Source organism: Misgurnus anguillicaudatus, chromosome 21, assembly GCF_027580225.2.
Source record: "Misgurnus anguillicaudatus chromosome 21, ASM2758022v2, whole genome shotgun sequence".
NCBI lineage: Eukaryota > Metazoa > Chordata > Actinopteri > Cypriniformes > Cobitidae > Misgurnus > Misgurnus anguillicaudatus.
This window is the reverse complement of record NC_073357.2, coordinates 35,716,830-35,738,284: the sequence shown is the minus strand read 5'-3', so window position 1 is coordinate 35,738,284 and position 21,455 is coordinate 35,716,830. Positions and strand designations below refer to the sequence as shown.

The 21,455-nt window shown below is 37.2% G+C and overlaps 1 protein-coding gene across 3 annotated transcripts; it reads right to left on the bottom strand.

Moving 5' to 3' along the window:
• Window positions 1–1,284: 1,284 nt before the first annotated feature.
• zdhhc1 (zDHHC palmitoyltransferase 1) lies at window positions 1,285–18,800 on the bottom strand. Of its 3 annotated transcripts, XM_073859031.1 has the most exons (13): window positions 18,618–18,800; window positions 18,416–18,515; window positions 18,189–18,259; window positions 17,225–17,468; window positions 16,837–17,012; window positions 16,594–16,695; window positions 15,909–16,036; window positions 15,658–15,813; window positions 12,558–12,679; window positions 7,061–7,148; window positions 5,781–5,896; window positions 5,543–5,645; window positions 1,285–3,025 (listed from the first exon to the last, which is right to left on the bottom strand). In XM_073859031.1, the coding sequence occupies exons 4-13, from the start codon at window positions 17,441–17,443 to the stop codon at window positions 2,505–2,507; spliced, it is 1,731 nt and encodes a 576-aa protein (XP_073715132.1). In that variant the 5' UTR covers window positions 17,444–17,468; window positions 18,189–18,259; window positions 18,416–18,515; window positions 18,618–18,800; the 3' UTR covers window positions 1,285–2,504. The 3 variants fall into 3 exon arrangements, with proteins under 3 accessions (XP_073715132.1, XP_073715133.1, XP_073715131.1); XM_073859032.1 differs by lacking the exon at window positions 18,189–18,259; XM_073859030.1 differs by having other exon boundaries at window positions 18,189–18,800.
• Between the last annotated feature and the right edge of the window lie 2,655 nt (window positions 18,801–21,455).

The following is a 21,455-nucleotide window of genomic DNA, read 5'->3' as shown; positions in this document are numbered from 1 at the left end:
ATACTTTGACAGTATTAAGCAGTGGTGGTTTACACCAGAAGTGTGAATACTGGACTTATGTCATCAACTTTATTTATAGCATTTTTAGCTGAGGCTGCAGTGGTGTTGTGATCTGTGTTCCCAAGTGTTGCTATAGACACTTAAAGATTTAACTACTGGGTTTGTGAAAGTGTACACAAGAAATAGTCGCCTAAATATACTGTAGGTCTTTATTTTAGGAAACTGTTCTAAAAGTGTAAATTTTAGCGGCATCTAGTGGTGAGATTGCGAATTGCAACCAACAATTCACCCCTTAATTTCAAAACGCATAAGGTAGCCGCCACAGGACAAACATGTCGTCATCTGAGACAACGTATAGGGACATAAATCGCTCTATAGAGCAGTTTGTTTAAGGCTACCATAGAACATAATGGAAACTTCAATGTAAGGGGACCCGCGATGTATGTAGATAAAAACATAATTTTAAGATAATAAAAACAATACAGTTTTTTATGTAAGGTCTTTATACACCACTGATAATATAGTTATATTTATTATATTGCAGTTCTGTCAAGAGTTCCTTCTAAAAGTTACACACTGCACCTTTAATAGATACAAATTATTATTGTGCAATGTTACTGCAGGTGCCGTTTCTGTCAGAAATCTGTTAAGTTTGTATGGGAAATATTATATGTGTATGATCGGAACATTTTTGTACTATGCATATACAATTTTTTGCATGTAATTTAGCACCTTGATGATCTGCTAAACTGCCCAAATTGTGCAATATACAACCAGAACTGTGTCCCACAATGCGATGCACTTGGCCATCCATTTCCAGTTTCACAAATAAACCAGACTTAATTGGAATTTATTTATAAACGGATCCTGGAACAAACATGTAATGAGGGCATTTGACAAAACTCCAGCATACTAGCTGTGTTTTGAACTGTTTATCGTTTCAGCCTGCAAGTTTAATGTACTAAGTTTAAAACACTATGTAGTAGACAAAACATTCACTCTAAAAAATGCTGGGTTATTGGGTCAAAAAGATACAAACACAGCCGTTGGGTAAGACTAACCCAGAAAATGTATATATTTGACCCAACAATGGGTTAAAACAAACCAGCATGACCCTTTTTGGCCCAACGCTGGGCTAAAAATAACAGGTTGAAAATCAGTAGCTTTTTTCGAGTGTACACTACTGCACAGCATTCTAGTGCTCTATTTAGTTAATATATCTCTGGTGACTAAGAGCTAATTTCTATTTCCTCTGTTTGCCAGTTAGATATTTTAACTCGTGTATATGTTTTCAACAGTGCAAAATTTATTAAAGGGTGGTTTCTTAGGTAAATCTTACAAAAATAAATCACTTGTTCTTCAGAACGCTGAAAATAATAAACTGTAAACAGATACAAATCCATGAAAGCTATGCTAATTCATAAACTATGAAGCTCCAATGAAATAACTTAAAATAACCCAAAAAATCGAATTTACATATTGCTTCCCCTTTAAGCCACTGTTGGGCCTTATTCATCATACAACATTACATCTAGCAGTTCCCTCTACATCATATTAAACCCGTCACCGAGCCATTTCTATCTCTCCACAACACACCCCGCAAATCATATACTAAAAATAAAGATCTGACAAGGTTCTCTAAACAATGTTTGACAGCCTATAGACACTCATCGGGGTCTAATTAGATGGTGCAATAACCGAAGACATAAATGTTTGTATTTACTAGAGAACAGATACTCAAACTTATCTGGGTAGATTTCATTCAAACTAGACATATACAAGCTTTTTAAAAACAAAATACAAGAAATAATATTTTAATAAAACATACAATAACAACAATAATTTAATGAAAAACTTATTGTAACATTTGTACAATGTACAAATACTGAAAAAAAAAAATTGTTTCATTTTAAAAAACAGAATGCAAAACTTTGGCAAATAACATTTATAAATTAAGGGCTGCATTACCGTTAAATATTAAAGTAAGCATGTTAAAGTATTAAAATGTATTTGTGCGATGCTACATTAGAGTCGTAGTGAAATGTACTGGAATGAAAAGCTAAATAACATTGTATTTTCTAAACTTTCCTCAAGATTCATGAGATGATTGTGGGTCAACAATGTCTAGATCCACAATCAGCTTCCACTCTTTCATAACTCATAACCTCTTAAATATTTCAATGTATGCAATTCTGAGCTGATTGATATCAGACTTTGTATAACCCCTTTTCAAACATGGCTATAGCAACTTTTTGACCGAATGTTATTGAGCAAAGAAATGTCTTTACCCTGAGGGGTTTGATAACTGGAACCTCTTATTCCAGGCATTTAGCCTCATTGCGGACATTTAGTGTTTTCTGCATAGGTTGCATCAGGTTATCAGAGCTACAAGTCTATGCGATTCTCATCAAAAGCTGGAATTTTTTGATGCCGTCCGACTGCCTGATTAGTCCTGACTGAAACCAACCGGTGTGTCTCTGTAGTGTAGCAGTCGTTTCCACCCTTTAGCTGGGGTTGGGATCTTCCACACTTCTCTTTTTACCGGTCCTTTTCCTTTTTGCCAAATAGGGACTTTCTTCAGCACTTGTGCCTTTTTGAGGCATAGCAGGTTCCCCGCTCGCTCGACTTGCAAACACAGATGTATTATGGGACATCATCTCAAACCTCTGCTCTGCAGCTCTACGACCATTTGCCTTCCTCCTGGTCCTGGGTTGAGGGTAAGGTAGAAGTTGCCCAGCTGCAGAGGGTGGCAAAGCGCATTGGAGGGAAGAGGAGTAAGTGGCTGAAGCTGCAGGGGCAGAAGTGCAGATGGGGGCTGGAAGCCCCGCCAGGGCGGCGCTGCCGAGCCGGGCCATTGCTACGGGGATCTCCTCCAGGGATTCTGCGGAGTCAGAATGATACTCAGCGGGGGGACCAGCTGCCTGTACAGGCCCAAGAGGGGGGAGGGAGGACCGCATGGGAAATGCTGGGAAGGGTAAACGTTGACCGAGAGATGCGGACACGGTGGCAGCAGCTACAGAGGACTCTAATTGAGGCAAGCAAGACACACGTAGACACAGATCACAAAGGTAACTATGACACTATCAGGTCCACTGAAAAATATTGAGTTATAAAAATGAAACATACTAAATTTTAATACAGTATGTAAAATCGTTGTAGGTATAACTGATATCTAATATAAGCAACTCAAGATAAAATAAGCATTACACCAATAAGACTATCATGGAAAACTACTCACAATACTTAACACCTTGTGGTGTAAAAAGCTAAGACAACATTTAACCAAGGCACACAGACAGTGTAAGAGCATGTACATTAACTATTAAAGCTAAAACATACCTTGTTAACCGAGTGTTTTCAAACAAAGTCATGCATGATGCCGCAGTCACGTTAGTCTTTTCATTCCACTGACTTTCATTCATACAACAACAATTGCCTCAGACCGGAAGCACAAGCTATTGTAAACATTTTCGCAAAAGATATGGTTTGGTGACCTGTGAATTTGTATCATGTGAAGATGTGCGACCAGTAGATGATTGATATCTCACAGCGTGACTTTTTAGGTGGATGAAAAACATAACTGTATCACACAATCCTATTTCATACAATAATAATTAAAGGGGCACTACACTTTTTTTAGCTTATTTTTTAGCTCGCCTAGAGTTAAACATTTAATTTTTACCTTTTTGGAATCCATTCAGCTGATCTTCGGTTCTGGTGGAACCAATTTTAGCATAGCTTAGCATAGTCCATTGAATCGGATCAGACCACTAGCATCGTGCTAAAAAATGACCAGAGAGCTTCGATATTTTTTTCTATTCAAAACTTGACTCTTCTTGATATTACGCAGCAGCCGAAAATAGTCCCCTTAGTAACTTCTAATAGCAGGGGACTATTTTGGGGTGCTGCGTAATATCACTACACCTGCTGCAGCCATGTTACGGCAGCAAAATCCTTGATTATTACGCCAGAATGAGAGTATAGTTCCTAGCTATATCTGCCTAGGAAAAAAATCGCAACTTTTAATTTTCTGTGGTCATTTTTAGCGCGATGCTAATGGTCTAATCAGATTAAATAAATTGTGCTAAGCTATGCCAAAAGTGGCAGCGCCAGACCCAGAGATCAGCTGAATGGACCCCAAAACGACAAAAATGTAATGTTTAACTCTAGGGGAGCCGGAAAACGAGTACATTTTCAAAAAAAGTGGAATGTCCCTTTAAAGCAAACATAATGGTGCAAGCACATTCAAATCCATGATGTGCAAATAAAAATAAAAAGTAACAATATAGAGTAGGGCTGGGCGATTTGACCTAAAATCAAAACCTCGGTTAATCTAACATTTGACATCGGTTACGATTAATAAACAATTATTTTTTGCCTCAGAGTTCACTGACAAGGTTGGAAAGTTTAGGGCACACCTTAAATCAGCCTGCAATGCAATTATTCACATTTTTCCCAAAAAAACTGCATTACTGAAAAATATTAAATAGACTTAACTCTATGCAGATGTTGCATGTCATTATGTACAATTGATGAAACTTTCAGAATGGGAAGTTATGAACCAAAGAATCATACAACCCCCATGACTAATTATAGACATCAGATACATACATAATAAGTTGTATCCAGATAGCATATTGTAATGAGATGAGTAGGGCAAAATACATACTTGGACTGTATCCTTTACACGTTTCTTGTATTCAATCCATTTTTTCTTAACTGGGCACTGATGTCTAGGCCATTTATTCTCATCTGTAATGCTTTTGGTGTTAATGTAGACTAGAAGTTCTCCCGTTCTCTCTCTCCATCATCTCTGAAGTGTCTAATTAAACTCACGCGGGCGCGTCTTTTCGCGGTTTTGAGTGAGTGAGATGTGATGACATTACCCGGGCTGAGACCCATCGGTAGATTAAACTGAGCGCGTGTGCGGTAAAAACCCGATCGCGCATTCCGTATTTTTGTCACAGGTGCCTGCACATTCGCGAGTACTTCTTAAAAAAAAGTACTGTGCTTCTTTTGGGCACTAGATGATCCTGCTGCTCAGTTAAACAGTGTTTGAGTTCTCCTCCATGTTTCGCTGTGCCACTGAAAGGACGGGGCGGAGTTACGCAACATCACACGCAGCAGTTTGTTTTTAAAGGGAAAGTATTAACAGGATTAAAAACCGAAATAACCGACATGATAAAATAATGTCGGTTAGAGGTTCTGAATTTCGGTTTCGGTTATTTTTCGATTAATCGCCCAGCCCTACTATAGAGCGTGATCTAATACATCCAATTGCTGCCGATACACTTGTATGCAGTGGTCTGCATAGAAATGTTGCATTCTGAAAGTCTAGTGTGACCATGGCATCAGGGAAAAAACTATTACATCACCAGGTTATCATGATAATTTTAATTATTAAATACTAGGACAATATAACTAATCCTACACTTCACTAAAAGAATAAGTAAAACAGACTTCTTTTCAGGTCTTACATTCAGCATTTTAGCTTCTAAGCTGTAAGACCTTAATCAACTGGTTGTATATCTGTCTGTCTTACCCTGCTCCCCAGAAGTTTTTGGCATGCCTTTGGTGACACTGGTGTCAGTGGACCTGTCACTGCTCAACTCGGTTGCAAGTTTGCGTACTTTCCTCTTTTTCTTCTATCCAAATAAATGAAACAGCAAACATTTGTCAAAGTTTGAAGTAAAGTAAACAAAGCAATAGTTGCATATTTAAACCCTGAAAATCACATATGTTTTGTGTATCTATTGTCTGTGTGTGGTACTGTGTCTGACCTGTGTGTGTTTGTGTGGCAAAGGTGATGCTCTGGGCTGCAGGACAGCTTGGTGGAGCTCATCTTCACCCATTTTTTCGGATGAGCATCTGACCCTGCCGTTGCCATAATGCGCTGCAGACAGAAATCCAAAATCAAAGCATCAGACACAAAGATCAAGCTATTTTTGACATTATTAACTTCAGATGTTAAAGACCTGCCCAACTTTCATTTGTTATGACTGGACAAAAGAGCTGCCGAAAAACAAATGATAAAGGACAAAACACATTTTCTGCTGATGATACTACATTTTGATTGGTTGCAGAAAGTACAATAAGATTAATCTGAATTAGCAAATATTTAATAGGCACGCAAGGGGTGGAGCATGTGCAGAGCTTTCAGCTGTGTACTGAATGTGCAGATTTTGTGTGGGCCTGCCCATCACCCACCCATAACTGCTGATCTTTCACATCACAGTATCTGAGCAGACATCAGAGTGGAATTCAAGCCACTATCCCGGCCATTGCTGGCTCACGTCCACATGCAACCACATATCCACACCTCTCTTTAGATGTATTACTAATGATGACCCATGATCTCATTTGACAGCTGACACACCCAGAACTAGAGCCTTTCTTTCTCTATTTCAGTATTAAGTTTTCTAGAAAAAAAAAAACTCTTAGATAAGACGACTTTATTAAAATATACTCTCTAATCTTACAAAAATCTTGCAGACTGGAGAAACATCAGTGATTTGTCAAGATACTTACTTTCATAAAAATACATTTTTCACATGTCTAAATATTAGCTGATATTGATAATAAATAGGGTTAATAACCATTTCAAAGTGTGGCCTTTAACATTTAACAACTTGAAAATGTCATTGGTAGTGCTGAAAATATCTGTAAATCTGCTCTGTGTCAATAGATTCATGGGAAAGACTTCAGCACAGTCTGTTTAGAAAACAGTGACTATGACAACACTGTGAAAGCTTTCTTTGTAATTGGCATTATATGAAGTTACCGTTAATACCGACTGTGACTTCATTATGTAATATGACGCATGGATAAACCAGACCTCAGTAACTTAGGACTTGTTTTACACCTAATTATTTTGGCTTGACTATTTATAACATATCATATTTAAAACTCTAATTCTAAGCCACTGACTGGTAGACATCACAACCATGTAATAATTTCATATAAAAGATGCCATTAAATGCAGTTGCATTTTCAAATATGTGCTAAATGAATTAAAAAAGCATGTCAATCACATTTCACTGGTCTAGCGGGACTTACGCTGATCCTTCTTGGGAGCTCATAGCACTGGGATCTTCCACCTCCATCTCAGGGTTGGTATAGCCTAATGTTCCAGAGTAACTGACTTGTTGCTGCAGCAAAGCAATAAAAAAAATAATAATAATAATGTGAGAGACAGACCATCAGACAGTCAATAGCAGATCTTGAGAGACTTTGCATGACCAAAATAAAGGTAATTCACTTGCTATTGATTGATTCTTAATTAGACATAATATTATAGTGAGAATATTACATTATGGCTGCACGATTGATATATTTTATATACCATGATCTATTAATTGGGGTAATTGATGATTAACAGATTTTACATTGAGGTTTTGATTCTCGATTCAACTCAATGAATATAGATTTAATACAAATACTATATTAATAAAAAATAACAGTGAACATAAGTTTGCAAGTGGTTAATTAATAAAAAGAAATTTAGAGCCACAACACTATCGTTGTCGTTTTGCTTGCGAAATCTAAAATGCTTTCATACCTCTTACTTTTTATGTGAAGGTGGCATCAACGTTGATTAAGCACCTAAAACTGCCATTTTAAGTACTGAATGACAGGCTCCTTGGTTACATCGCGCAAGGCAAAAAAGAGGGTGACATCTAGTGTAGAAGACTAGTAATTTAATTAACGGTAATCGTACGTTCAATGTTTGCAGAAAAAATAGATTCTGCTCTTGGAGAATCGATTCTGAATCGAAAAAAGAAAAAAGAAAGATTAATCAAAAAAATCAATTTTTTTGCCCAGCCCTAATATTTAGTGCTCAAACATACGGGCGAAACGCAGAGAAATGAGCACAAATGGACAGCTGCAATTAAGGCTTTTGTTATGTTTGATTATGTAATTATTTCACCCGTTATTGTAATCCTGATTAGTTTTTTAAGTAAATGTGCAGCCCGATTATACAGTGAGGAAAATAAGTATTTGAACACCATGCTATTTTGCAAGTTCTCCCACTTAGAATTCATGGAGAGGTCTGAAATTGTCATCAAAGTTGCATGTCCACTGTAAGAGACATAGTCTAAAAAAAATCCAGAAATCACATGTATGTTTTTTTTTTTACTATTTATTTGTATGATACAGCTGCAAATAAGTTTTTGAACACCTGAAAAAGTCAATGTTAATATTTGGTACAGTAGCCTTTGTTTGCAATTACAGAGGTCAAATGTTTCCTGTAGTTTTTCACCAGGTTTGCACACACTGCAGGAGGGATTTTGGCCCACACAGATCTTCTCTCGATCAGTCAGGTTTCTGGCCTGTCGCTGAGAAACACGGAGTTTAAGCTCCCTCCAAAGATTCTCTATTGGGTTTAGGTCTGAAGACTGGCTAGGCCACGCCAGAACATAGATATGCTTCTTACAGAGCCACTCCTTGGTTATCCTGGTTGTGTGCCTCGGGTCATTCTCATGTTGGAAGACCCAGCCTCCCTCGACCCATCTTCAATGCTCTAACTAAGAGAAGGAGGTTGTTCCCCAAAATCTTGTAATACATGACCCCGGTCATCCTCTTCTTAATACAGTGCAGTTGCCCTGTCCCATGTGCAGAACCCCCTCTGCCCTCAAGAATGATGCTACCACCCCCATACTTCACAGTAGGGATGGTGTTCTTGGGATGGTACTCATCATTCTTCTTCCTCCAAACACGTTTAGTGGAATTATGACCAAAAAGTTCTGTTTTTGTCTCATCTGACCACATGACGTTCTCCCATGACTCCTCTGGATCATCCAAATGGTCATTGGCAAACTTAAGACGGGCCTGGACATGTGCTGGTTTAAGCATGGGAACCTTCCGTGCCATGCATGATTTCAAACCATGACGTCTTAGTGTATTACCAACAGTAACCTTGGAAATGGTGGTCCCAGCTCTTTTCAGGTCCTTGACTGGCTCCTCCCGTGTAGTTCTGGGCTGATTTCTCACCTTTCTTAGGGTCATTGAGACCCCACGTGGAGCCCCAGTATGAGGGAGATTGACAGTCATGTTTAGCTCTTTTCATTTTCTAATGATTGCTCCAACAGTGGACCTTTTTCACCTTTTTCACCAAGCTGCTTGGCAATTTCCCCGTAGCCCTTTCCAGCCTTGTGGAGGTGTACAATTTTGTCTTTAGTGTCTTTGGACAGCTCTTTGGATTCTTACTGATTGTATGGGGTGGACAGGTGTCTTTATGCAGCTAACAACCTCAAACAGGTGCATCTAATTTAGGATAATAAATGGAGTGGAGGTGGACATTTTAAAAGCAGACTAACAGGTCTTTGAGGGTCAGAATTCTAGCTGATAGACAGGTGTTCAAATACCCATTTGCAGCTGTATCATACAAATAAACAGTTAAAAAAATCATATATTCTGATTTCTGGATTTTTTATTATATCTCTCACAGTGGACATGCACCTAAGATGACAATTTCAGACCCCTCCATGAATTCTATTCTAACTCAACCTTTGCCTAGAAATTGAATTAATGAATTTTGAAGAATATCAAAGGAGTTCACATTTAATCTGGGCTCTTATTGGATGCTTTTCCTTCAATATTCTGTTTAAGTCATCTATTTAAATGATATATATAATGATATAAGGTATATTTTATAAGGTATATTTTTATCTACAAAAGTAATTTAAAGCATTTAACCATACACCTTTAGATGAAAAGATTTTTAAGATAGTTAACATTTTAGTCAAGTGTAATCAGAATATTATAGTAAAAGTTAAAGGTGCCAAAGAATGTATTGATACATTGTTCTCCAATACCTACACAGAAAGTATGTGGCTTTATTAAGTGCAAAAATGATCCAGAGTTGGTTTTACATGTCCATTTACAACCCTAGGATTTGACCCCACAATGACATGGTCTATTATTACCTTATTTGAAAGGGTAATGAACAATAATATTGAGCTCTGCTCGGCTGTTTCTCAGATCTTATGTTTGAGCCTGTATCAGACGAATATACAGATTTTGAGGAATAATCAATTGTTAGGAAGATCTGAAATGGACTTTTCTGAGTGGTAAGTTTGTGTTTTTTCAGTATGGACCTGCAAAACGTAACTGTAAAGACAATAGTAGAACTTCAGCCTAAACGCTAGCATTAACTAGCATAGAACACTAACTTTTTAGCATTATAACAATATTGTAAGTAAGTGAATGTGATATTTATTGTTTGGGGCATACATCTTGACACTGTGTGATGTTGAGGTTGGTCTGTTTTTCAGTGGTCTTTTTCATGCACATGGTTTACATGAGAAGGAGGAAACAATCGTGTTTGAAGCTCACGTAACGATATGTCATTACCACATACAGAACTCTTATTATTCATCATCTGGCAAATACAGTTAAGTGCACTTTAAACCAAGAATCAACCAAGAACTGCTGTCAAATGATGGTGGAGTACACCATCTGTGTAGGTCTGGTAACAGAGGGTTTGGCCAAATTAATGTGTTTTCATGGTGATTCATTATGGCTTCCCTTGATTAAACTTGATTTAGTGTAGACGCCCTGGCATCCAAGGAACATCAAGTGGTATAAGTGCATAAGTGGATGCTTATTTTTGTTGTTGTTTGGAGAATAGGGGCGTTAAGGAGGAGTATGTGCGTGTAAGTCTGTGTGTCTACTGGGTGTGTGGGGTACTTGTGGCGCACGTGCACTTGTGAGTATACAGTATGTGGTTATGTATGATTAGTGAGACAGCAGCCCTGCCCAACACAACAATCTGTACAGCAAGCCAAAGCAAACAGTTCTTTTAGGAACGAGTGAAGTCACATGCACACATCCTTTCATGAGGACTACTACGGAGTAAAGATTGGGTCAACTTACATAACCGTTTTTAAAGTATTTGCTAAGTCTGAACCTGTCTAGATTTAACAGAATCTCAAAAAAATGGCATGCATCTCAGACTGTTTAACCCACAATATCATGTGTTACATAGTTTTATTTTATTAAATTATTTTGGACAAAGTACATTTTCACATTGCAAATATTTACAAAGTGATCAGTGTCCCTCACAACAAATCTCTTATTGATCATTTCAACGCAAATATTTTACATGTATCATATCCATTTTTATTATTTTTTGAATGACTCAGTTTCAGTCAATATAAACTCTTTTTACTCTTTCATGCAGCAGTAGTGGCCAAAAGTGATTACTGGGGGGGATTTCATACAATATTTGCTTTTAATGCTACCTCAGGTTAGAATAAAACACCTAAATATAAGGTGTATGGTACAAAATGAACAAAACACTAAACATTATTTTTGTACTTTTATTAAAATATTAAGAAAAAAAACAAAATAAAGCATATAATGACTACAATTTTACCTGTTCTTAAATTTTGTTCATCCACTTTTGTGGTAATATTTTAAAATTATTGTCCTGGGTTATGTTATTAACTTTATTTATATTTTTTATTTATATTGTTTATTTGATTTACTTTTATTAACTGCACATGTGTTGTGTGTAATTTTTTGCAAAGCCTCCTTAAATTCTTCTCAAAGTTGTGCTTCAGTTTACACTCTAAAACTACCAATGCAAAATGCATACAAAATGTTTAATGCATCTTTAAAATATCTCTATATATACAGCAAAGATGTCAATTGTTCAAAGTTGGACATCACTTTAAGCCACAACTGCATATGCTGTATAAATATGTACGTACATAAATAGACTATTTAAGGAGCTAATTCCCAGTCAGGTACAAGATATCTTGCTGTTGGGTGGTACTGTCCAAAACCGATGTTATTGCAATGCCTGCTTACACCCTCATATTTTAAATCCAAATGGTAATGCTCCATTAAGAGAGAGTTATACTGTCTTTAGAACACACACCTTGTGTTCTGTGGCAGGAAGTGAACTCATGGTGTGCGCTCATTTCCCATAGTTCAGTGTGAGCTCAATGCGCCGCCCCTGTGAGGATTTGGCACCAGCCCGTTGGAGAAGTTTTCTTGGGAATGTGTTAATTGCTCTGTGAAGCAACTGTGCAGACGATTTCATACCCACAGTAAGTTGTTTTACCAACATGGTTGTTAAAACAACTAGGTTGCCATGGACAAGTCACACTAGCAATGCAGGCAACACTTGCTGTATTTGAACACTTATTCCAATATACTAGCATTCATAAGAAGCTGACAGATTTATGACAACAACCGCCGAAAAAAATTATTAAGTGTGCATCCACATTAATAATATCTTAAAATAAAAGCCTTCCCATAAAAACAATTATGCTCAAACATCTCTCCGTAATCCTATGCATTTGATTTCTGTATTATGTTCATTAAATATGTATAAAACTAACAAGAGTCAATAGGTAAGGATGCACCTATAAAACAGATGTTGTAAACCTATATCTATTAAGGTGACAACACTTCTGATCATTAATTATTTAGCAATATAGAGTTGGAAGCAAGTCAACTTGAAAGCTCAGTAGACACAACCCAGCTGCATACGTGCATATAACCTTGGCTGTGCTTTATATATTATGCACAATGTTTTTGCGTGTTACCTTGATAAGATTCGTCTTTGGAAGGCCTGATTCATTCTCTGAAGGGGAGTTTCTGATATCTTTGGACTCTTGTCGATGCCGCTGTCGCACAATATACTCATATGTGCTAAGTCTGTTCCACACTAAAGGAAAGAATGTGAGAGAGAAATAGAGAATTTGAAATTGTCTATTTTTACATCCTCCTTATGTAGTATATTATTTATAATATGACTAAGGATATGAATCATGCCAATATTATTCAACTTGTCACACTGAAATGCATTGTGAATTTTAGGGTGTAGTCTCATTTTATTTCTTATCAATGCCCCCTTGTGGCACATGATAAGACACAATTCATCAATATAATGGCTATTATCTATAGGCATTATTTGAGTGGCAATCTTTTATAGTCTTTAGAGTGGCTAATGATGTCAGTTTACATAGGCCAACATCCGGACTCTTTCAGCTTTTGTTAGCATTTAATGAGGTTAGAATTTGACTGCAAGTTATCTTTGAAAGTGCTCAAACCCTTGACTGAGAACCACAGATTTTTCTGGTTGGATCTTTAGTCTGGATAATGCAAACAAGAGTGAGTCAAAAATTCAGTATATACAAATAAAACCATCTCAATATGATGCACAGAAATCATCACGAGGTGTAACAAACTGAGTTTACCTTAAATAAGTGCATTAACCCAAAGGAAGAGGTCACATGCACAGTTAAAACTACAGTATGATTTTAAAGCAAAGTGCTAAACTCAAAACCAACAGCTGGAAATGTTTAATAGGAAGTACATGCCTAGTAACAGAAAATTAAATAACCACAAAACAAGACAGATCATCAGATGACTGTCGGTGTGCCTTTACAAAATGATCTGTGGCTTTGGAGTAGTGTTGCCATGGTTACTACGGCTGCACCAATCAACCCCAGTTAAATGACCCTGTTGACAGCATACAGTGGTGAATGACCAAAGCTGTTTGGTTTCCAATGTGATAACTGCACTGCAGTATTTTATTTAAAGCAAAATTAAGACTATACCACAGCCCAAACCCAACTTCTGAAATATAGCAGGGCAAGTATCAGTCTGCTGGATCTTATTGATCAACTAAGCAATATTTGACATCATGGAGTGTCTCATTAATTACAACTGTAAGCAAAATGTTTACTAAAAGTCAAAATGATCTGTTCATATTAAATGCTCTTAACATTTTCCTACACATTTTACACATTGTACATTTTTGTCTTTAAAGGCACAATATGCAGTTTTTTCTGCTAGAGGTCGCTAAACAACAACAATGGCCGCAGCTTGATGATGTTATTAAAGGCGGAGTGCACAGTGTTTGAAAGCCAGGGTTGATATTTGAAATCACCTAAACAATCACGCCCCTACCCCAATAGAATCTGGACCTTCTTTTGATAGACCCGTCCCACACATACGCAACCCAGGCAACGATGTCAGTTAGTAGACATGCCCCTTACTGCTGATTGTCTACAAGTGTGTTTTAATAGTCAGCCCAACTCCCTTTTCCAAAGCGTTTTTCAGAAATTGTGCGCTTTAAAGAGCGTGGAATGAAAGAAGGTGTATTGACCTTCAATTTTGATAGGAATCCATCCGACAGGACTCATAAATCATGTTCATGGATGATGTATTGTAACCGTTACATTATAATGTAAACTTTTCGGCGTTTGCTGCATCGCTTATACCGCCCTGCCAGACTGGCTGTCTTAAATAGAGAAATAAGTTAATTGCTTGATTTGTGTTGTTGAACCAAAGGGTTTAGTTTCATGCACAAATAGCATTACGATTTGACCCTCACAAAGTTTTACATTAAATGATAATATATTTGTCCAATCATGGCCCTGTGCTTATTTCTGTCCATATTCTGCATGAAGATCTTTAAAGGTTTCTACTTAATTCGCAATTTGATATGCAGCCGGTTGCTGTCTTTATGTCAAACGGGCGGGTATGAAATAAATTGATGCTGATGTCAGCTAACAAGTCAAGTGTTATTTTAATCGTGCGGATGCGGGTTATCAAACAGGACTGTACATGACTCATAATAAGGAAAACGGAATGACAGCATGAAAATTATAAAATAGCCTACATGTTTATATTCTGTACATTAAACCACCATGGGTGCTAAACCGCGGTGTTAGTTCACACAAAAATGAAAATTCTGTCATCATTAACTCTTCCTCATTGTGTTACAAACCTGTATAAATTTCTTTGATCTGATGAACACAAAGCAAGATATTTTGAGGAATGTTTGTAACCAAACTGAGCATGAGCCCCATTCACTTCCATAGTAGGAAAAAATAATGTGAATGTGGCACATGAATGGTTTGGTTATAAACATTCCTCAAAATATCTTTAGTCATGTTCACCACAACAAAGACATTTATACAGGTTTGTTACAACATGACAGTAAATTATGACCGAATTTTCATTTTTGGGTGAAATGTGGGCAAAAATTTGGGTGCACCTAACTTTTGTGCTGGTGCACCTAAGAAAAAAAGGCGCACCAGTGCAACCAATGCAAAAAGTTAGTGTAGAGCCCTGAACCTGTACTTTACTACTAGGGCTGGGCAGTATAATACGTTTTGGTAAAATAACTGTATTTTTCCCAACGGGACACGAGATGAGACAATACAGTCTATATTGTGTTTTTTTGCAACAGAAACTCTGCCAGAAATGTACACTGAGGTCAGACACAAGCTTTCCAACCAGCTCGCATGTTGTTGCATGAAACACTGTCTTTAAATTTTATTTTCACTATATGCCGTTTTAATAAAAGTAATTGTGACATCTCACGTGAGCCTAAGACTTGCATGTAAACAGTCATTCCACTTTATAGAAAACACTGAAATAGTTTGATGTCATTCACCGATCTGCACAGTGCCACATGAATTCAAACAGATGTATGTTTTCTGTGACAGCAAAAGCACCATAACCTTTGGACATAACACTGCATGTGATAAAGAGTAGACGTGAAAAAATCTAAAGCTGTGCTAGTAGTTTTTGGATACTTTAATGCAAAAATCTTATATATTGTGCCTTTAATACATACAATCGGGCTAATATTGAAAGCAGAGACATGAGTGCGGTCTGATAAGTACTCACTGAGGTATATGTGAAAGCAGAGTAAGTGGCCAAGCAAAAGTGCAGACAGTAGTCCCAGGGCAATGGTTACTCCTGCCAGAGCAGGAATGGCGGGACCTGCTGTGGTGACTGGAGCCACAGGCAGAAAGACAAACCACACCACAGACTCGTTCTTTACTGCAGAAAGAGAGAGAGAGAGAAATAAAGCAGCTGAGAGAGTTGAAGCATAGTGTTGAGTGTAGCGTTATTACATAAAATAATGTGTCTCTCACCCTGTTGAAAGTGCTTGTCGGATCTGAGTTTTGATGGGTCCAAAAAGAACTCTATGAAAACAAAACTGGCAATAACTACAACCAAAACAATCCCCAGAAGAGCAGAAATCACACTGTTGAGGAAAAGCCTGTGAGAAGCAAAAAGAGAAAGAAATAATAACATAACAGCCTAACAAAAATCTACAAAAGAGATAAGGTTTTAAAGTAAAAATGGAATTGGAGTTGGCATTTGTAATATTTAAACTTCAGTCGGGAGTCACTACTTAACTTTCATATGTTTTGCATGAGGCTTCAAATCAGTTTATCATTTTGAAAGTACAGACGCTCATCAAACATGAATGTTTTTATTTAATGAATTCATTTGCCGGCTTATAAAGTTGAACAAACAACTGATTCACTGCAGCTCAGTGCAACCAAGTAAAACTCAGTAGCTGTATGACTGTTTGCTTACAATGCTAAGCAACAGCACTTGACCTCATAATTGCTTTACGACTTCCTTATGAGATATTATTATTAATGTCAGAAAAACATCTTTTTTTATGTCTCAACAGCATATTAGTGGAACGTCAGTCGTTCACACAGGATTCCTTGAAAATAGGCGTTCTGTTAAAAATATATTATACTACAGTATCTAACAAGTAGACAAGAAAGTCTAAGTTTAGAAATTCAACCAGTTTAGACTCACCAATAGTTTCTGCTGCCCACACAGTTGTTCAACCATCTACAGTGGTGGTCAAAGCTCGCAACACACTTGTTACAAGCACTACAATGTTTTGACTTGGGACCCCTGTAAAAATGAAAGTTACAGGTAAAGATTATTCACTATCCTCCATGTCACCTCCTTGTGTCTCACTATACATTCTGCATTTATGGCACAAATGCATAAAAACACAACATTAGACAGACACAAGCATATGTTTGTACTTACACATCCACTTCACAGAGGTAGCAGTGACAGTTCTCAATGACATGTGCATGTTTGGTGCGATCGAACACCGGCAGGGGTCCCTTGTAACTCTTAGCTCTTACGTTATAATCGGCAGGGTTGATGGAAACTGCCATAAGGTGCATAAACAGGTGACAGACAAATGTGATCCCTGTACACTGAACTTTGAGTTAAAGATTATAACATTTATGCATTTGACAAGCACATACATTTCTTTTATCACTATGTGTGTTCCCTTAGATTGAACCCCTTTACCAATTCAGCTACAAGAACTCTGTTAATCTAACATCACATGATACCATAAGAAATAGCTTTTTCTCTGGACCATGTGATAAACTAGATCACATGATAAACTACAAAATAAGGATACAATATATCCAGCTGGGATCCAGTGTGTAGGGAGCAAAGGCACAAACACACCAAAGCCAGTGACAGCAAAGTACAAGTACAGCAGCCAGGCCAGGAGCTGGAAGGGGTGCGGGGGCCAGCTCCAACCATTAGTGCGAGAGCACAGAGGCACATCGGCTCGCCTGGGTCCCCCTTCAGTCACCGGTGCTGTGCGATTTGAGTTTTTACTGCAGACATCCATGAGTAGAGAGCCTCCTTTCTCACTCCTGAGATTAAATTACAACATTATTTAACAGATCAGGTTTAATAAATGTCATGCCACTGTATTTATTATATTTAATTTTTACTTTTTTTTTACTATATATTAATTTAACTAAAGGCCACTTTATTAGGTACTTTATTAGATGTTAGATGATGGCTAATCAATCAATCAATCAATGACTGCCAATCACATGGCAGCAACAAAGTTTAAACCGAGCATCAGAATGGGATTTAAGTGACTTTGAACGTGGCATGGTTGACAGGCTGAGTATTTTTTAAACTGCTGATCTACTGGGATTTTCACACACAATCATCTCTAGGGTTTAAAGAGAATGGTACCAAAAAGTGAAAATATCTAATGTGGGGCAGTTGTGTGGACAAAAATGCCTTGCTGATGTCAGAGAAGAATGGACAGACTGGTTTAGATGATAGAAGGGCAACAGTAACTCAAATAACCACTCATTAGAACCAAGGTATGCAGAATACCATCTCTGAAAGCACAACATGTTGAACCTTGAAGCAGATGGGCTTCAGCAGAAAAAAATTGTGTGCTACTCCTGTCAGCTTAATGCTCACCAAAAATTGGAAAATAGAAGATTGGAAAAGCATTGCCTGGTTCTGAAGGCAAAATGGGATCCCGGTACAAGATACTAGCAACGTGTACCATGTGTGTGTGAAGATATAACGTTAAGCATATAAGTTATAAGATATAGGCTATAACTCACCTGCTCAGTTATAGGTGTCAGTGGTTTGGGTTGTTGTTTCTCCACATCCTGATCCAAAACATTCTGACCATCTGCAAACATTACCTACACTGCCCTTTCTTGCCAGGAAAACCTTCTCTAACCTGACACATATTTGTGCCTTACTCATCCATAGCACCAGCAGATAAGCCCTGTGTGATTGTTCATTCATTTAAACCCTATAAAATCATCTGTCAACTGAATGTTACCTGAATAACCGCACATCATAGTTTCAGTCAGTAGTAGATGAATGAATGTCGTCTGCCATCGTGAGTCAAACCAGCAGATGACTTGAAAACGACTAAAAACCTACGTTGTGACAGAGTGGAATAGGCTAATGTTAGCCGCAGGGTCTGTCTGCACCGTTAACTGATCATTCTGCAAACAAATCACATATCACGCATTTCTCACCCTCTGTCCATAGCACCTGATACATGTAATCAATCTAGACTGGTTTTAAGATTGCAAAAACACGCAGTTTAGAATTATTTTCGGTAGTAGAGGCACACTGTATGCAGCATTTTCGGCATATACTGATAATTTGTGTAAATTATTATGGACGGATCGACGCACTTAGCCACATCCGGTAAAACCGTTATACACTTATTGTTTCAAAATAAAAGTCCTCGTAAACAAATAACATTGAATAACCTTAGCTGGTGATTTAAATTGAAAGCTAAGGGATGAAACTATAAACAAAATATTTTTAATATTTAGTTAAACGTTGTTTACTGATGCATGACTTTGCACTAGCATCGCGGAGTATTTAATGCACTGTAGTTAGTTGTCCTGTAGATGGCAGCAATATCATTCATCTTAACCACTCGCATTTAACGTTGTCAGTAGTTTACAAGTTTGAAAGTTGTTTTAATTCAATAAACTAAATTTAAATTTTAGTTTAATTATAAATGCAAAGTATAAGTATATGTTTTCAGAATATCTTATTTTATGAAAAATATATGATCAAAATAAATGTTTAATTCTGTGTCCCTTTATCATGTAAGCATAAAGAGATGGTATGATTCCATAAGCCTAATCATAAATGTCATTGCAATATGATTTAGACCATTCTTACAAATACGTTAACTTCAGTGTCTCATATTTGCCTATATTTGATTCATCACCCAGAAACAGTGAAGAATATCAAAGTTAGTACATTTTGTTACTAACTGTATGCATTTTAAAGGGGCCATGGCACAAGACTCTTTTAAGATGTCAAATAAATCGTTGGTGTCCCCATATAGCACATATGTGAAGTTTTAGCTCAAAATACCATATAGATAATTTATTATAACATGTTAAAATTAGGGCTGGGCAAAAAAAAATCGATTTTGCGATGAATCGTTTTTTAAAAGAGCAGAATCTATTTTTTTCCATATTTTATTCTGCAAACATTGAACGTAAGATTAACATTAATCAAATTACTAGTCTTCTTCACTAGATATCACCCTCTTTTTTGCCTTGCGCGATGTTACCAAAGAGCGAGAGGTGAGCCTGTCATTCTTTCATCTAGTCCTTAAAATGGCGGTTTTGGGTGCTTCATCGACGTTGATGCCACCTTCACATAAACAGTAAGAGGTATGGAGGCATTTTAGATTTCGTTAGCAAGACGACGACGATAATGTTGTGGCTTTTAATTTCTTTTTATTAATTACCCACTTGTAAACTTATGTTCACTGTTCTTTTTTATTAATATAGTATTTGTATTAAATCTATATTCATTAAGTTGAATTGAGAATTTAATATAAAAACCGACCCGAGATCCGAGATCGAGAATCGAATCGATTTGATAGCTTGGGAATTGAAATGGAATCGATCTGGAACATCTTAATCGATACCCAGCCCTAGTTAAAATTGACACTTTGTTGGTGTGTGCAAAAATGTGCCGTTTTGGGTGTGTCCTTTAAAATGCAAATGAGCTGATGAAGTGCAAAATCTGATCACAATGATGGTGGTTTGTTGCAATTGAAACTCTCCAATTATTTTTTTCTCTCTCTTTTTTTCTGCACTAAATGGCAGTGCTGTGATTGGATAGTGCAGATTAAGTGGGCGGTATTATTCTAATAAGAGCTCCTTATGACATCATAAATAGGGCCAAATTTCAACAACCTATTGTGCTTGTAGAGAATGGTTTACCAAAACTAAGTTAATGGGTTGATCTTTTTCACATTTTCTAGGTTGATAGAAGCACTGGGGCAATTTTTTTTTCATTTTCTTTTTGTACCATGTCTTGCTTTTCTCATTCCAGAAGAAATTAATTAAAGCAAGGACTGTTTTGGAGAAATGTGTCATTAGCTGAACAAAAGTTGTAACATGAATCTATAAACTGCTGGATGCCTGTCATTTTTGCATGGCTTGCATTAAGAATATAACAGCTGCTTGCGACAGACAGACATATTTTTCTGGATGGATAGACAAAAAAAGACAAATCAGGCAGACAGACAGGTAAAATTGCCTGATACAACCCAACACTGACACAACAAGTCTCTTACAAACTCTTACTCCTATAAGTGTAATAATATACTCTCTGCTGGGAATGACCACCAAACCCCTGCAAATGGCATGTGAGGAGGTTCCTCATTCGTTGTAAATAATTCAGAAAAGAGCTGAATTTGTCTGTTATCATTGCAAAGGGATGCTGCAATTTGATACTGCATTGGAAATGCCAGTGATGTCCAACTTGTCCTATGGTACAACTGCTCCTGTGTGTATGAGCACATCTGGAGGTCTGGAACATTCTGGCTAAGCAATCAAATTCCCAAAGGAACATTTTTGGATGAGTATTTATTAAAAGCGATGGGTTTCTGCATTATTAGTCCTGCACCTGTTTTCACCCCCACCCCTAGTTCTCAGAACTAGATGGTCTGGACAGATAGTTGGATGGAAACCTAGTCCTCCAGACTGGGTCAAATGAGGTAAGACTAAAAGAGTGACTCTGTTCTGAGCACGTCTGCAAAATTAGCATGCTATTTCATCAATATATTACATAACATTGAATGCTGCAGGGAGCATTTTACATACTCCATGCTAATTAAAACTTCCCAACAGGATCTGCTGATATCCGACCAAGATTTCTAGAGAACAATGAGCTCTATTTCAATGTTTACCTAACAGTCTTTGACTGTGTGTGCACTGTAAATTCTGATGGTTTATTTTTAATCCAATGCTGGGTAAGCATTGGACAGAACACATGTTGGTTAATAAATAAACTTATGCTGGGTTGTTTCATTGCAATGCTGGGTTGTTTGC

Coding starts and splice junctions, on each gene's coding strand:
- zdhhc1 (XM_073859030.1), bottom strand. CDS start 17,443: ATGGATGTCTGCAGTAAAAACTCAAATCGCACAGCACCGGTGACTGAA. Junction 17,013..17,224: donor GGATCCCAGCTGGATATATT/GTATCCTTATTT, acceptor CTCAAAGTTCAG/TGTACAGGGATCACATTTGT. Junction 16,696..16,836: donor TACCTCTGTGAAGTGGATGT/GTAAGTACAAAC, acceptor TCATTTTTACAG/GGGTCCCAAGTCAAAACATT.